General features: G+C 42.6%; 1 protein-coding gene across 10 annotated transcripts in view; it reads right to left on the reverse strand.

The window, feature by feature from the left end:
* DLGAP1 (DLG associated protein 1) overlaps positions 1-17,681 on the reverse strand; it is an 866,766-nt gene that overhangs the window by 107,790 nt on the left and 741,295 nt on the right. For 6 of the 10 annotated variants that reach the window (XM_032875681.1, XM_032875684.1, XM_032875685.1 and 3 more), the window contains one exon: positions 6,568-6,597. The exons of the other annotated variants lie outside the window; for them this stretch is intronic. In XM_032875681.1, the coding sequence (XP_032731572.1) occupies positions 6,568-6,597 (30 nt within the window). The remainder of the gene's footprint in view (positions 1-6,567; positions 6,598-17,681) is intronic. 10 annotated transcript variants of the gene reach the window in all.

Raw genomic sequence — 17,681 nt, forward strand, 5'->3', positions numbered from 1 at the left:
TAGTGGAAGTGGCTCTGCTATCCCTATAGAATTTCTTTCAAAAACTGATGAGACCGCTGGCCTTGAAAGCTGCCTTCTTACATAGATTAAGAGAGTTATTCTTTTAAAGGGGGAGCTTTGTTTACATTGACAACTTCTGGTAGATGGCTAAATGTAATAAACACATAGATATTGAAACACACTCTTTAAAAACAAAAAGAAGAGAAAGAAAAGAAGCCTTTGTCTAAAATTGGTAGATTTTCCCATACAACTTGTTTTTGATTTATAAATTTCTATTTCCTACCCCAGAGGGGGTGGTGGGGGGTAGGTTATGGCTCTTTGGAGGCAGGTGGTCTTCTGGGTTATGCTAATTTGTTGCCAGGGGCTCAAGGCTTCTTATTCAGCAGAGAATAATTTTTGGCTACAGAAGTTCAAAGATTTACAGAAGGCTGCTCTCTGGATAGCTGTGCTTGTAATCACTTTAGTCCTCCTTATTAAAAAAAACTTCCAGTGTTGACAAATGGCACACTCAGGAAGCCTGAGTTCATAAACTACTTCACAGAAAATATTATTAATATTGATGAAATTAGTCTTTAACACTTTCTTTTTTTTTTCTTTAACACTTTTTTGAACCAGCCTGAAAAACCTTTCCTTTCTTCCCAGCCCCAGGACTAGAAGAGCAGGTAAGCGCAGAGTCCCATCTGATGAGAACACCCCCCCCCCCCCCCCCCCCGTTTCGGGTTGGTTCCTGGCACTGTTCACTTGGGGAGCTGCTCCCTCTCCACAGAGACGTCATGGCTCCTGGTGAGGTAATCAGGGAACCCTATTCCTAGTTGCTTCTCTCTTAAGTTCTCTCAAAGTGGGAAAGCAAGGGTTGAGGCTGGTTGGTTGTCTGTAGCTTTGCCCCCAAATCAAGCTGACTTTCAGCCGCAGGCTATGATATAATCCTAGTGGAAGTGATTATTTGTTTGCAAGATCTTTGGACACTGGGAAGAGGGGTGCTATAAGAAGCCTTGGGAACACTGCAGAGAATGGGGAAAAGTAAAGAAGAGAACAAGAGCCTATTGAGCACCTACTGTATTCTGTACACTGTTAAATCCTTTATGTATATCATATTGTTTGGTCTTCATAGCTGCTCTGAGAAATAGAGATCTCCATTTTATTGGAGAGCAAGGCGAATGGTGGTTAGCGGCCAAACCCATCCAGTTAGTGGATGGCTTTCTATTGCCTGAAGGGGCACCCTGTTCACTTTTTGTCACAGGGAAAAAAATGTAGCTGGAGTAGAGGAGGAGGGAGAGGGAAGAGAAGGAGAGGAGAAAGAAAAACTTAAAAAAAAAAAAAGATGAATGTGAGAGAGCTCTGAACCTTTGCCAGTGGTTATTAGAAGTTAATGCTATCTGAAGTGAGGGTAACCCCAAGAAAGACTGGAAACTAGGCACACCTTGACTCATCTTCCAGCTTCTGGGTCACACTGGGTCATCTATGCCATTTTAGGAGGAACCTAGTTTTTGGAAACTGTTTGGTAGATTCTTGACTTAACGCTTATCCTGCCCAGAGACATTGCTATATAATAGGAAAATTTCACCCAAAGTATTGTAAGTCTCTGAACATTTGAGAAGAGAACATTTCTTTGCTCAGTCAGTGATCCAGTTTCCAAGTTAGCCTTGGAAGCAGGAGGTCTGCGTTTCTTTGCAGAAACAACTCTCTAAGTATTGACTTCAGTTTCTACAGTATTCTGTTTTTAGCTTCCTGACACACTGCTTACTGCTTTTTACTCTGGTGGAACCAGGAGGAACTCCTTCCCCCAGGCAGCCCTTCCCAATCTCTGTAGCTTTCTGACTTAAAGGTCTGAAAAGATGTTTTGTTTTGATTTCTCATGGTAAAAATTGTTGAGACCTCATTCTAAATTTATTTCTGGAAATAGGTCCATCAGCTGTCTGTTTGTTAATGGATTTACCGCAGTCTAGCTTGACATCTGAGCATATGGGCTTTGCTCAAAAAGTAGAAAGACACAATGACAAGGACAAAATTCAGCTAGGGAGGAAATGACATTAATAAATTTGGAGTATTTTTTTAAATGTTAAATTCATTTGGGGTTGTTATGATATGGCTATTTGTGTCCCCTCAAAATTCACATGTTGAAAACTTACACCCCCCAAGGTGATGCTATTAGGAGGTGGGGCTTTTGGGAGGTGAATAGCACAAGAAGATGGTCATGAATGGGATCAGGGCCCTTATAAAAGGGATCCCAGAGAGCTCCTTCCCACTTCCACCATGGGAGGACACAGTGAGAACTCAGCAGAAGAGGGACCACAGCAGACACCAATCTTGGATTTCTAGTCCCCTCAACGGTGAGCCGTAAATCTGTTGTGTAAGTCACCAATCTACCATAATTTGTTGCAGCAGCCCAAACAAACCCTGACAGGGATATTTGAGATGCACTGCACGTCATATTATGGAGAACAGTATTTCTTAAGCAGAGAAATGGAGTATTTCTGTATTCAGCATGCAAGTAAAACCAGATCATAGCTTTGAATCGGAAGAACAGCTCCATTTTTTATAGATTTACCATACAGGCATTATGCTGTGGGTATTAACGAATTTTGAAGATGGGGAACAAAGACTGAATAAAGATTTTACTTGTTTTTTCCCTATGCCTGAGGAGTCATTTCATTTTCTGGGTCAGAGGCTGTGAGGCCATAGAAAGCACCACCTCAGATGGGACAAAAGTCTTAAGTCCCCCGCCCTGAAGGGGATTGTGGCTCACCAGCCATTACCATGGAGAAGTAAGATACTTAAAACCTATCTAAATAAAATGAAGTGACAAGAAGAAAAAAGGAAAACAAAAGCTCCACATGGCCAAGGGAGGTTTTGTTGATGAAGTGGAAGCTGGTCGTGGAGACACAGGAAATTTACTGTTCACACAGGTTTCGCTTCTGCGGCTCACTGAAGCCCCATGGCATGCCTATACGGGACACAACTGTGGGCCAGGACTTGAAGAATCATCTCATCTGTTAGATTTTTTCATAGTGGCTCATCTGTTCCCATTTCTGAAGATGTGGAACTTTTCCAAAAAAGCCAAACTTCATTCCCTTGTATAGGCTTTCTAAAGAGTTTGATGCCATTTTGGTATTTTGGATTCTCAGCTACCTATGAGGTCTAAACAAATCACTTTTGAGGCAAATTCTCCTCATGGAACACACCCAGGTTATCAGTCACCAGGGCCTGTCACCAGCCTCTGCTGTCTCATCTTGTCCCTCCAGGCTGGATGCCTCCTTCCCAATGCTCCCCTTGCCACATGTCTGAACAGACCACGGGTCTTTTGGATAAAGAGCGGCTGCCTGGGGCTGGACCGTTCCTCCATGGAAAGAAAGAGCAGCCTATAGAATGTCAGGGCAGGCAGCCTAACTCAGGCCTGACTAATTTCTTTGTGACCTGCATTCTCGTTTCTCCTTGATGATCCTGGTGTGCTGGCCCCACTTGTGGAAATATGTGCCCGGCTCCCTGCCTTCTCCCTGCTTCAATTTCAAGAGGGAAAAATCCCTTCTAAGAGGAATATTTAGAAGATCATATCATGGACTTCCTGGTACAGAATGGTTTTGCTCCCATTGGATGAAAGAGTTTTTCTCCGGTTACTATGCCCCAACCACCTTCCACCTTCCCATTCTCCCAATTTGCTTCTGGATGTTTCTCTCTTACCCTGATTTTATTCCAGTGGGATTATCAATCAAAAATTAGAGCTCAGAATCCATCAGCATTATCAATAAAACTTTGCAACTATTTATTTTAAAGTTTTTTTTTCCTGCTCAGATATTTTTCTTCATTGCAAAATCGTGACAACATTGATGTGTGTTACTGTGTAAGCATAATTTTAGGTCTTTAAAACATGAAAGGACATTTGACTTTTAACCTTACCATTAATGTGGTATAAATAGCTTTTTTCTTTTTGCTGATTTAAAAAGCTTACGTGAAGCTGCAAAATGCTGAAGGGGGCACCCCTGCTTCAGAGAAAGAGAAAGCAGAAAATTGCATGACGAAAATACTTGGTGGGAAGTAGCACAGGCAATCTTTGTTGATTTTTCTCTTACAACTTTGAGAATTGTTTTTCCTTAAAAAGAAGAGAAAAGATAAGCTACCTAAAATAATGCTATTTTTAGAGTTCTACGATAATCCCAACACAAGAGTCATTCTTAAAGAAAAGTTAGGTTTCATTCCTGGCCATGGATCCCCTCCACTGATTTACGTACTCCTTGACATGATTAGCGGGAGGAAGCTGCCTCGAGTTCATACCACAGATGGAAAATAGCACGTACAGTAATCAGCTAAGCGTTCATAAGGACTGCTGTCTGAGGTTTGATGTCGGACCAAGAGATAGTCTCACACGCATTCCACTAAGCATGCTGATCAAAAATCTCACATTCCAGATGCACCAAGAATGCATGCGTTGAGCACACGCGCACCCCACCCCCCACCCAAGACTGCGCTCCAGACAGCCCCCCTGAGCACACGTGTCCTAACACAGTTAAAACAGAGCATGCTTCCAAGCCTTCAAGCTTCCACAGCCCTCAGCCAAGAAGCTGTGCCAAAGATGCTCAAGCCGCAGTCGAAGGGGGCCTGACCTCTGATACCCACAGCTGCCCCAGCGGACTTCCCGTGAGCCCCAGGGGCTCAGGGGAGGCCCAGAGATAAGGAGGCTGCTGAAAAAGCCCTAAGCAGTCATTCTGCTTCTTGCTCTTGTTTTTCCTGACTCTCTTCATTCTCTGAACAACGCAAACCTGTTCGAGGGGTTTGGCTAGGCCATGCTACCCAGTAGTGACAGTAGTCACAAACGGAACAAGAGTTTAAATTATCTAACATTCTCATGGCCTCCTGGCTTTTTAAAACATTTATTTTGTCTTTCCATCCTTTTGTTGCAAGTGGAATACAGTGCTTAAGCCAAATAGGCACTGTAAAGCTCTGACTTCAAAGCCGTTCCTTGATAAAACATCAAAACTGCCCAGGGTGGACCAACTGTTATCTGAAATTCTACAGATAATTAACTGAAACTCAGTGGCTCATTGGCCACGGGGAGTTTCTGCAGACAAGGCCATTCTCATGGACCTGCTTGATTTTGTTGCTGTCTCCTCTGTTTTGTTAGGCCGGGAGAGGTTTGGATAGTCTCACGGTAAGACTCCATGTTCCCATGCAGAGGAAACTTGACTCCTGCTTGGCCTCACAGAGGCCTGGAACTGGCGCGGGACCCTCTCTTGTGCCTAATGTGACATCATTTTCTCCTCTTTCTCGACCTGGAAACACCACTGCCTGCACCTTTTCCTGGTCCTTCGCTTACTTGAGAAGAGCAGCATGCTTTCCACTGTGAATGTCAGAAATGCTGCCTTTTCAACTTTGCTTTGTGAAATGGGATGGTACGAAGTGTACAGAAGGCACAGAGTTCCCCATTTTGGGTTTGCCAGTCCTGTGGGTACATGACTGAGCTCCTCCCTCATCTCCCAGTCTTCAGACTCCAGCCCATCCAATCCCTTTGCTTGAATTAAGCAGATGGTCTCATCACTCCTACCCCCTGGCATTTTTCCACTTCCCACCTTCATGCATTGCTCATTCATCAAGCCACATCTCCCTTTAAATGTGAAGACTCACCTGAAAGCCCACCACCTCTTCCAAGGAGCCTCCCCTGATTAAGTAGGGATGAAGGAACCTTCGAAGCATGACTGACAGACTCCCGATAAACGAGAACACACACACCCAGAACAAACACAGAGACTCACAAGGAGGGAAAATTACACATTCACTCCTTGCGCTGTGTGCTTCTATGAGGATAAGGAGATCAACATTATACCAATAACCAATTAATCATTTCAGATGATGGGGTATTTTCAACATCCTTGGGCGTTAGCAAAACCCTGCTGTCCTCTCCCACACCAATCCTCCTCTTTCCTTAAACCCCCTTTCCCTTTCTTCTTAGCTTCCTGCATGCACGGCTAAAGGGAATTGCCTCTCGCTAGATATGGATGATGCAAATACCGTCGACAGAAGCTGGTCCTCCCAGTGCCTCCTGGATGCCGGTGGCTCACGCTGCCTGGGAAAAAGCTGCATCTGAGGCCAGTCAGTGCCTTTACCACTTTGGGTTCTCATCAGGGAGCTTAAACAACTCCATGTCCACCTACTTGGGCAAGCACGTTGGCTACGTTGGGATGAGGGACCAAAACACTGTAGAGAAGGTCCTGCTGAAAGAATGGGGGGGCAAGGTTTCTGGCAAGACTTTACATCCAGCCTCAAATAAGGCTGCTGGAGAGAGCAAGGGGATCTGGAAAGAACCTTGGATCTGAGGCAATCACATCAGGAAACAGAACGAGACACGTTCGCGCCCCTAAAGACTGCCCTCTCGGGTCAGTGTTCATGCCACGGGTGGAGGCCTGAGAGACTCATGGCATTGAAAGACCAGAATGAGGAGAGACACAGATGGAATGGTGACAGCTGGCAATTAGAACAGGCACCACACACTGCTGCCACAGACGCTTTCTGGCTACAAAGCCACGCTAGGCAACCTTTAAGCAAAACAGTATTGATTTTGTGGTTGTGAAAACGTACCTTCAACTGCAGAACTCAGTTTTATGACACCTTGAATAAAAACAAAAAGTGGCAGTTATATAATGGCCCCAAATGACCTCTTCTCGTCTTCTCAAAACACACACATGCTCGGATCTAGAGTTTTTGCTGGTATTTTGAGGATTTAACTAAACAAACATCAACTTTGAGAATAAAGTAATTTTCAGTCCATTGTTAGACTAAATGATGTCTTCATTAACCCCACTCAAACCGTTTGGGGGAGTTCTTAGCTGAATAAGCCATCTGACACGTTTTTGGGTAAAACAAAGGCCAAGTCTGTCTGAATGACTTTCTGTAAATAAATCATGCTGGATAGTGAATTGACGAAACTTCACACAATGGGACACCAGTGGCTAGTACTTTCTGTTGAATGCTATGTATAGAGATCATTTGATACATGCTGGGGCAGGGTTGCTGTCAAAATATATAACAGGTGGTTAAAAACCATGGTGTGATCTGGCAGCTTCCTTCTCTGAGCTGGTTGGTCCACAGGCCATTTACTGGTCAGATGTGTTCAGCGATCCCACTCCCTGCAGGTCAGCAAAAGGGCTCCTTGAGCGTGTCAAATTGTTCATGAAGCAAGTAGACATTACTCTTGACTGGATATTCATGTGCCTTTTCAGGGAATTTAAAGACTTTAAATTCAAATTCAGTGAATTTAAACCCTTAATTGAGGTAAATTAGACTGGGTCCTATGATTTGATTAAAAATTCCCTTTTTTGGTAGGTCATAGTTATAAATAATAGTCCCCAAACCCTATGTGATAGCCATGATACTTTAGGCTGAACAACAATATCTGTTTACAGTTTTATGTGGTTGACATTCTGGTTCTCTTTCCAACCAGAGGAGTTTCAAATTAAAAGTGGAAACAAAACCCTCTTCAAAATCGATAAGCCAAATTGGTATGAGCATGAACATGCACTGATTTTAACAGATTGTTAACAAAGAGACAAACTTGCTGTCCACCACAGCTTTCTGAAAAAGCTGCTTTTAAGTTACCTATCAAATTTCATCTTTCCTGCAGAACCAGTAGTGTCTGGTCAATGTTTAACAAGGGACTATCCAGGGCAAAAAGTATGCATATAAATGTAGGTGTGTTTTTCCTGATTTTTACTGATATAAATGATGTATTATACATAATCTAAAAAAATAATAAAATACACAATGCTCTTTATTTTAAGTTCTATAATCAATTGATTCACGCAGAATGCTTTTGTTGAGTTTGGTCCAACTCTTGTATTCATAGCTAGCAAGCCAATCTCTATTGGACAAAATCACGCATTGAGTTTCATCCCACTCCGCTCTTTTCCCAATAAATTTAATTATCACTACGTCTCTTCTGTGGCTTACTGCTGAACTATTTTTCACGCTGTCATATAAATTATTTTCATTACATTAAAACTCTTTCAACTTTAACACTAGGTAAGTACTTCCACCATGGCCTATTTCAGGCTACCAGCCTAATGTCAGGGAACGTGGTGTTGAAAAGAGATGGGCAAGGAACAATACCATTAGGTAGTATTTTGACCATGCAAGTACAGTTGTTATAAACAACCTCAAGAGTATGGAAAGTAAACTGTAGTCAAATGATGAGAAAGGAATTATAAGTATTTAATATCTTTGTTTTTAACATAATTTATTTAATTATAAGTTTGTATCTTTTATAACAATGGCTGTGTTTGATAATGGGCTCACAGAACACCCCAAAATAAAAGAATTTGCTCTTGCAAGTTGGTATGAACCAAGTCTAGCATAACATTGTCACCACTGGTGTTTCTTTCCACTCAGGCCCACAGAAGAAAATCTTGATCTTCAGAATACTGCCTGAGCTATTCATAAAAGGGGTAATAATTTAACAGAACAAAGTACATGTAAGTAAACTTAGCATTTGCTATTATTTTTCCAGTAATTTCAAAACCTTTTAAAACTGTCATACGTACTCTACATAGATCACCCGGGAAATAACAGTCACTAACAGTCAACCACGAACATAACCTAAATGGATTTGGCAAACCCACTTATGCCAAGAGGTATGAGTCACTGGCTTATTAAACAATGATCCTGTCTTTTTTTTTTTTTTTTAAACTGGAGGATTCTTATACAGGAAATCAGTTCATGATACTGATTTTTTTTAGCCATATTTATTTTTGTGTATAACCATTGTGTCAGCAACAGCCATTGAGATAAAAGGACAACAGTGTGCTCTAATCAAGGTGCTCTGATCAGGCTTTATGCTGGTAGAGCAAGAAAATCAAAACAAGTTTTTATGGGATTTGTGGGTGGTGGTGGACCAGAGCCCAGTAATACTTTTATTGAATAAGGAGAAAAAATTAAGTTAAAAAACAATTAACATCTGATTTTAGAGCTCTAATTATTAACATTATCTTAATAAAAACATTAGTGATTCATCAACTCCATATAGACGTCTCCTGTTTTTTCTTTAAATCCCAAATGAGGCTTTTTCCTATAGTAGATAGGCCTTTATAAAGATATTGCAAAATAACTGTGTTGTAGTGAAAATATAGAATTAGCTAAATCTAATTAGATAGCTACTTTTAATATTATACAACAATTGTAGAATGAGGGGAAGACATTTTATTTTAAAATATGAATATTTTAAAAAATTTGAATATTTAAGAAATGGTTGATGTCGATGCTGAAAAGCTACATGTAGCACTGTTGACTTCCAGGACACACGATAGACGTTATCTGGTGACTGGCTGACGTTGACATTGCCTGGAATTCAGGGTAAGCCATAACACATACATATATGTATATAGACACACAGTGGATCCTACTCCTCCCTAGCCCTCCCTTTAAAGTTTCATCATCAGCAAATGTTAGAAAATAAAATGTAAAAAAAGAGAGAGAAGGAAAAAGAAAGCTAACTGTTCTTCCCTCAACTTGATATCTTAATGTAGCAAAATTCCTAATCTTGTGGGTGGATTCGTGTAGACTGTGTCTATTGTTTTCCTTCAAGTCAGAGCAAATCACTACCCGGGTATGCTTTCAGCAACACTTCCCCAATTCCAAAGTCGTTCCACCCTCTTTCCTACCTCCCTCACCTAATTACTAATTTCAGTTGATCTAAAATAATTTTTGAGAGTCAAGTTAGAATAATCCATGCTGAAATGTGAATGACAAGGACTCGCTCAAATCTTCCAGTGACATCTCATTGTTGTTGGATTGGTAATAAAATTTTTAACCCTAGCTGTCAAAGCCCTATGTCATATATTCCTGCTGATTTTGTTATGTCATCTGACTTTCTCCCTTTTCCAAGATGCATTAGCCACTTTGGTCTTTTCCCTGGTGCCTAGTGCCCTGCAGTGCTAATTCCTTTCTGCCCATGGGGTGCCTCCCTCTGGGGTGAGTGCTTTCCCCTGACCTGCTAGATCTTCCTGCGCGCAGCCCCTTCTCTTCAGATTTTACTTCAAATTGTCCCTCCCTCAGAGAGCCCTTCCTTGATTCTTGTATTTAGAGCAGACCCAGTAAGAACTCTGTAGACCCTCTCTCTCCCTTATTTCTTCTATGCCAGTTATCCCTACTTGGGATTATGTCACTGATTTATCACTCGGTTCCTTGTTTATATCTCTCTGCCTCATTACAGTGTAAGCAGAATGAGAGCAGGGACCTGGTTTGTCTTGCTTGCTGCTTTAACTCCCGTGACTAGAACCATGCCTGGCGTACAGCAAATACTCAAGTATTTATCTATTGAATAACTGGTCATTCCCAAGTGTTTCCTGAGATCCTAAAAAGAGAATTTTATCAATCCCTGTAAATGTAACTCAAACATGTCTTAATTGTGGATACTGTTGAGCAGAATGCTCAGATTTCACTATATTGACCACTGTCTGTTTCTACTTGGAGGCTGGTCTTTGTGGAGGCTAGTGAACATTGCCATGTGGCGTAAATATACATAAATTACAGTAATATTTAGGTTTCAGGATTATACTGTTAAATAGATTCCCAAGAAGTCATTTTATCAACAAATTGGAGTCAAGGTTATGCTGTAAATGGACTTCAGGAAATATCAACTAATTGATTTTATATCCAAATATCTCAAGAATTTGCAGTTCTTTTATATCTGCTGTCATCACCTTAGGGCAAGCTGCCATAGCAAGGCTCACATGAATCTGTATAATATGATAAGGATCGAGAAAGAGGAACCAAGAAAGGACCATTCAGTTTTTTATGTCCTCTTTCTGATGCAGTCTCATACTGTAGCTGGAGTGGTCTTTCCAAAGTCAAGTCCAATTATGTCATACCTCTCACCCTTTAAAATTCTTAAATGCCTTTTCATTTTTTTTTTTTTAAGATTTTATTTATTTATTTAACAGAGATCACAAGAGGCAGAGAGGCAGGCAGAGAGAGAGGAAGGGAAGCAGGCTCCCTGCTGAGCAGAGAGCCTGATTCCGGGTTCAATCCCAGGACACTGGGATCATGACCTGAGCCAAAGGCAGAGGCTTTAACCCACTGAGCCACCCAGGCGCCCAACTTTTCACTATTCTTGAGTCCAAGATTGAAAGCCTTAACAGGACTTGCATAGTCCTTCATGAGGTTACTCGAGGCAGAATAAAAATGCCCACAGATTCTTCCATTCACCTCCCACAGAGAGATGGAAGTTGTGTCCCACTTATTCTTGAATTTGGGCAAACTCTGTGACTTCTGTGACCTTTAAAATAAAGTGGAAATGAGAGTGCCTGGGTGGCTCAGTTGTTACGTGTCTGCCTTCGGCTCAGTCATGATCCCAGGGTCCTGGGATCGAGCCCTGCATCAAGCCCCACTTTGGGCCCTGCATGGAGCCCTGCATCGGGCTCCTTGTTCAGAGGGAAGTCTGCCTGTCCCTTTCTCACTCCCCCTGCTTGTGTTTCCTTTCTCACTGTGTTTCTCTCTGTCTATGCCCAGGCCCATGAACCTGGCAGTCTCTTCCTGTCTATTGGATCACTCCCTCTGAGAACCGTGAGACACCATGTTACAAGTCCTGAGCATGGAGGCCATGGGTAGACATTCTGACAAACAATATAAGCTGAGGGAAGTTGCTAGAATGCCCTGGGGAAACTGTTGGTGGAAACTGGGAGGACAGGGAAAACACTATCCTTGGAGACTGGCAGGAAAGTCAAGTCATCTGATGTAGTGGTGGGATGTTTGGCAACATTATGACCTATAGTAACATGGAAAAAAACAGAAAACATACCTAATATAAATTATATATTTAGATATATGTAAACTCATATACCTAATGAGTTTGTAGATTTTTAGTAAGATTTCCAGGAAAAAACATGTAGAGTGCTAGTTAGTTTTTTTTTCAAGAGTTGCATATAATAAAGTACAGATTTAAAAAAGTGTGTTAAAAAAAGAAAGGGACTTCAGTTTTCAAGCAAAATTGAGAGGAAATATAGATCTAGGACTTGTTGGTTTTTAAAAAAGATAACAGGGTTTCATAATCTTAGCCTTTCCAATGGCAAAAGCTCCCAAAGTATGAAACTTACTGAGGATGAGGACCATCTCAGGGGTATAGCTGTAAGACCCATTTTTATGACTGTAGAAAGATTTAAGCATGTGCCTCAAAAACTTATAAAGAGATGAAAGGTCTTCTAAAAAGGTGGTTCCACAATACCCTGACTCTGAGCCCAGGCCAGAGAAGTGCCTGTCTGGAGGAAAACTGTGCATGTGTTTTGTCTAACAGAGTGAAGTCTAATAGGATTCATAGGAAGCCCACGAAGATATCAAGAGAAGTGTTTAGCGGATACATTATCAGTGTGGACAAAAATGGGCAGAGGTAGTTCAGAGTGAGAATCTTTAAAGCCTCCAAGCATCTATGGGCAGGGACTAGACTGATAAAATTAATCAGTTGCAAATGACATCTTATGTGCTATAGACTGAGTCTTGTCCCCTATTCCTGCCCCCTGCCCCAAATTCATATGTTGAATCCCTAACTAATCCTCAGTGTGATGGGTTTTGGCAATGGGGCCTTTGGGAGGCCATCTTCAGGACAGAAAGAAAGTTTTTACCAGAACCTGACCATGCTGGCACCCTGATCTCAGACTTTCTAGCCTCTAGAACTGTGAGGAATAAATATCTGTTGTTTGAGCCACCCAGTCTGTGGTATTTTGTTATGGCACCCTGAGCTGACCTAGACGTTAAGAAAACAGGATAGATGACTCGGAAGGTGCAACCAAGAGTTTGGAGGAGGAGATAAGAACTGCACATTCATCCCTGGGCAACAGGACCAGGCCCCCAGTGAAGGAACTGGCAACATACGGACTTCAGAATTGCTCTGGACCAGTGATTACTCCATGCCCCTCCTTCTTCCACTCCTGACTGAGAGAGGTCATTCCACTGATCTCATCTCTGTGTCGTCAGTATATGCTGGTGTGCGTGGAGCAGATGGCTTTTTATTTTCATTTACAAGTCTTCATATTGAGAAAAGTATACTAGAGAACTGGATCAAAGGATCCTCAGCAACACCTGAGCCTTATTTCAGTGGTAAGAACCTGCACCTCAAACTTGAACTTCATGTCGTAATGTGATTTCTGGAGGGCTTTAGGAGTCTATTTTGCCTTACAGAAGAGCCTAAATAATTTGTGTCCAGAGGATGGACTGTGGCTGACTAAAAATGTCCACAAATTATTTGAAATGCTTCCTATTGAGAGGTGACATCTCTGTCATTTTCTTTGATCTGGGGGCAGGGTGCTCTGTGACTGCTTCAACTAATAGAAGATGGTGAAAGGGATGCTCTGCTAGTGTCTGGGCCCAGGATTTAAGACTTCCTATCTCTTGGACACTATCCCTGGGGGCCCTGAACTGTGATGTAAGAAGTCTTAAAGCTGCAGTGCTGGAGGTGTCCCCTATAGGTGTTTTGTCAGCTGTCTCAGCTGAGCCCACACTTCCAGCCACAGAAGCCAAGGTACCAGGTGTATGAATAATGCTATCCTGGAGGGCCTAGACCAGCCCAACCTCCAGCTGAAGGAGGTTTGATCCATAAGATCTTGGGTATAATAAAGTAGCAGTTTTTAAGCTGTTATGCTGTGTGTTGAGGTAATATGTAGCAGTTGAAACAGTTACAGGTGCCCCAGTCCTCTGAGCTTACTCTGTATTGCGTCCTGAGCTTTGTGTTCCCCAGATACCTCACCAGCCACCCCACCTTCTCAGCTCTCTGAATAGTGACATGTGTCCCCCCTCACCCTTCTTGATCTCTCAGGTCTTAGCTTATGAGGATTTTCTCAGAGAAGTTCTCCCTGACCCTCTAGATTAGTTCCATTGTTAAAGCAGACTCTCCCACAAGAACTGTTTCTTTCTTTGAGAGCAATGATCTCGGAAAGTATTTCATTTATGCCAGTCTCTACCTCTAGACCGTAAACTCTATGAACAGAAAGAAAGCAAGGCTCTTTGATCATCACTGATTTCCCGGAGTCCAGCAGTGTGACCGGAGGCAGTGCTGAGCAAATATTTGCTAAGTAGATGAATGAAACATTTGATGCTGCTGATAAGGACTCCCTTCTTCCCTTAGCCATTATTACCTGTGCCACTTTTCTTCCCTCTCACGTACTGTGAATAAATTTGATTCAAAGACATTGTAACTGGGGAAGGACAGTGTGACTTAATATTAAGTCACCACTACCTCGCGACTATCTGTGAAGGCATTTCAGTATAACCCAAGCCGCTGCAATTCCTTCTGGAAGCCCAGGGCAAGGAAAAGCGGAAGAGCGGAAGGTTGCTTCTGGGCATGCGCGGCACAGGTGTACGGAGAGGGAAAACCTACCCGTGCCTGCTCGCTTCTATGTCCTTGGTGGAAATTCTTTCCAAAGAATTTAAAGAAAGCTGTGGGTGCTCCAGTTAGCTACATTACTCCCAAGTTTAAGTTCAGACATAATTCTTACTAGATTGTCCTGACACCAAAACCCTGGGCGAAGGAACACCTGCGTGCGTGAGCTTGCATGTCTAGGTAAGAGCCCTATCCCTCCATAACCAGCGCTCCCAGAATTGTTGTTGTTGTTGTTGTTTTTTAAGATTTTATTTATTTATTTGACAGAGATCACAAGTAGGCAGAGAGGCAGGCAGAGAAAGAGAGGAGGAAGCAGGCTCCTTGCCAAGCAGAGAGTCCAATGCAGGACTCCATCCGAGGACCCTGAGATCGTGACCTGGGCGGAAGGCAGAGGCCCAACCCACTGAGCCACCCAGGCGCCCCCCAGAATTGTTTTCTTAATACTGAATTTGCTTTCTCCTGTTTTAAAAAATGCATTTCCCCGCTTGTTTACTCCTGTGGGTGTGGAAAGTAGAAGATCTATTGGAAATAATCTTTCTCAAAAATTTTCAGTTTATCTCTTTTAAGTGTTTAGTCTGTCGTTTTTTGCTCTGAGTGAAATAAGCCCAAGTTGCTATAAATGTCCGTATAATTTCCATTTCATAATTTAAAAAGTATTTTCCTTTGCCTTGTTAGATTTCTTTTAATGCTGGTCTCCACATGGGTCTGTGTACTATCATTAAATGATAGGGCTCCAGTCAGGGAAACAGGGGTCTCCATTTGCCCGTGATAGTTTTGCTCTTTTTAAAAGAAAACACTCCCACATGGCAGGGCTACAATGTAGACAGACATGTTCCACATCCTCTTACTGAGTTCACACACTCTGGGACTCTGCCCCTTTCCACTTCTCTGATTCGTCCTCCCTCCCTAAGTGCATAATACAGCTCTTGTCCCTTTTGAACATGTAACAGATTAAAGAGCTGGTCAGGAGGCAGATGTAGGCACACCTTTGATCTCTCATCCTTGGGGGTTAAGGGAGGGCAGACACCTGGCCGCTGCCGAGCTGGAAACAAAACACAGGCCCGGACTGGAATTACCTTAAAGGGAGCCGCAGCGCCAGCCAAAGAGGCAGCTGGATGCGCTGAATGGGCGCGGAGGGAGGAGAGCCCACGGTTGGGCAGAGGGCGAAACAGAGTCCGAACAGTGTGACTCCGGCTAGCAAGGGGATGGCTAGAGTAACCGTTTCTTACGCAGAGGACTGGGAAAATCAGACAGCTATACTGAGAAAAAAAATGAAAAGTCATTCTTTTGCAAATAATATTGCCAGACGTTCAGCTGTGGACAAATGCTGAAAGGCGATTTGGATGGCAATTCGGGAATCTTTTAAAGAAAGGATATATAAACTTTTTCTTTCTTAGTAGAACTGTTTTTATTAAGGGTTTCCACCTTTGCAGCAGGATGCTGTAAACTTTCTTAGTCAAAACGAAACCTAAAAAAAACAAAAACAAAAAGAAACCTGGACCCGTTCCTAGGAGTTTTGGTGAAACTGCATTGCCCCCTGGCGTTTGCGCGCCCTAGTTGCGCCATCGCATAGAAAGCACAGAGAAGGTGGTCAATCTGCGGCAGGATGCGGCTTCCAGGCTTATCTCGGGTCGGAGAATAGAGTTTTAACCCTCAGATGTAGACATGGCTTGACAGACGTGGAGTGAACATGTGAAAATAAGACTCTTTTTTTCTCCACCCTCAGTGGAATCTCCGGAGGTTTTCAGTAGCTCTTAAGAGAAATTGATCACATCCGAATCTGCCGATTATAGTACACAAATGGTCCTGTGAGCAGGCTGCTTTACACCTACTCATTCTCCAGAACCAACTCCAATATTTGTTGGCTATAAAGCCTTTCCTGACTTCTCCTTGGCATACTGGACCCACCTCAATTGTCATGCCTCTCTGCCTTCATGCTTCTCTCTCTGATGGAAACTTGAAAGTGAGTATTAGACCTGACTTATTTTTGTATCCACTCTGACTCAGGTGGTGCCTGGCAGACAGCATGTGTCCAGTAAAAATGTTCGGCTTGCCTATAACAGTGCTGTTCACAAAGGGATGGAATACACTGCTAAATCAATAGCAACTGAAAGTCAGTGTGGTAACAGAACCCAAGGCAGGAGAACATGGTCCCTAGATGGGACTTGGAGTGTCCTAAGCCCCTGAAACTGTGCAGGTGCCACATCCAACTATGGCGGAGAGTGGTAAGAATAACCTAAAACTGGGAGTATCTAGTTCTAGGAATTTATACTATTCTATTCTGTCTAATCTGTTCTAAAACTATTCAAACTTTAACTTCCATCTCTTCCCCAAATGAAGCTCTACTCTAGAGAAATCCGGAGTGTATCAATTATTACCACTGTACTTAGGAATTTCACTGGGGCAGATATTTTTAGGAAAGTGTCAAGCTTCAGAGTGCTGTGCTTGATGATACTGCGGCATGTTGGCGAAGGCCATCAACCCTGAGCCAAGTGACAATAAGCCAGAAGCATTGGGGTCTGGGGCAGATTATGTGTATTGAGGGAGGGGCCGACCCTGAAGAAGCTGACACTGTGAGTCAGGTGTCAGGCTCCCCTATGTATAATGTGCACAATGTTACTCTGCTTTAGATAGTATCTCATGTCAGGAGAAATGGCCAGATCTGAAGACTCTATTGCACTAGGATGCGTCAGGAGGTTGGTATTATTAGCAGCTTTTAGGTTATGATATTGTCACATTAATACTTTAAATAAAAGTTTCTTCAAGCCATTTGTTATACTTTTGTTCAGTTAAAATAAAACTTTTCGAGGAAGAAGGCTAGCGCAGTAGAACTTGGTTGTTAAGAGCTTGAATTTTGGAGTCAAATTGAATAGGTACAAATAGCTGAGCCACCTACAAGCTGTTTGACCTTGGAAAAGTTACTATACTTTGTTGTGTCTTTGTTTTCTCAAAATGAGGATGCCATTAATAGTATGTACTGTCTGGTACCTGGTAAAGTGTGTTTGTTGTTGAGGAGGACCATATGAGTTTCCCACTGTGGTGGGGTGGGGTGTAGAGATTAAGCCAGTCTATTCTGGTCAAGTCTATTCTATGAGACATTACTAAAAATCCCCATATACGAAGAAATGTTCTAGGTAGTGGGACTTCTCTAGTGCTCGTCTTGTCTCTGAGGCTAGCCTCAGTGCAGAGTTGGAATTAAGCATATCTCTGACACTTCAGACCCCTGAGAGTCTGTTGGGACCTGAAAGTGTCCATCCTTGCCCTATTCCCATGGAGAGCTCTATCCTCAGGGCTAGCCCAGAGCTTGAATGTCCACCAGCAAGGGGGGGAA

The sequence above is a fragment of the Lontra canadensis genome, unplaced genomic scaffold (assembly GCF_010015895.1).
Source record: "Lontra canadensis isolate GAN:19392208 unplaced genomic scaffold, GSC_riverotter_1.0 scaffold57, whole genome shotgun sequence".
Lineage (NCBI taxonomy): Eukaryota > Metazoa > Chordata > Mammalia > Carnivora > Mustelidae > Lontra > Lontra canadensis.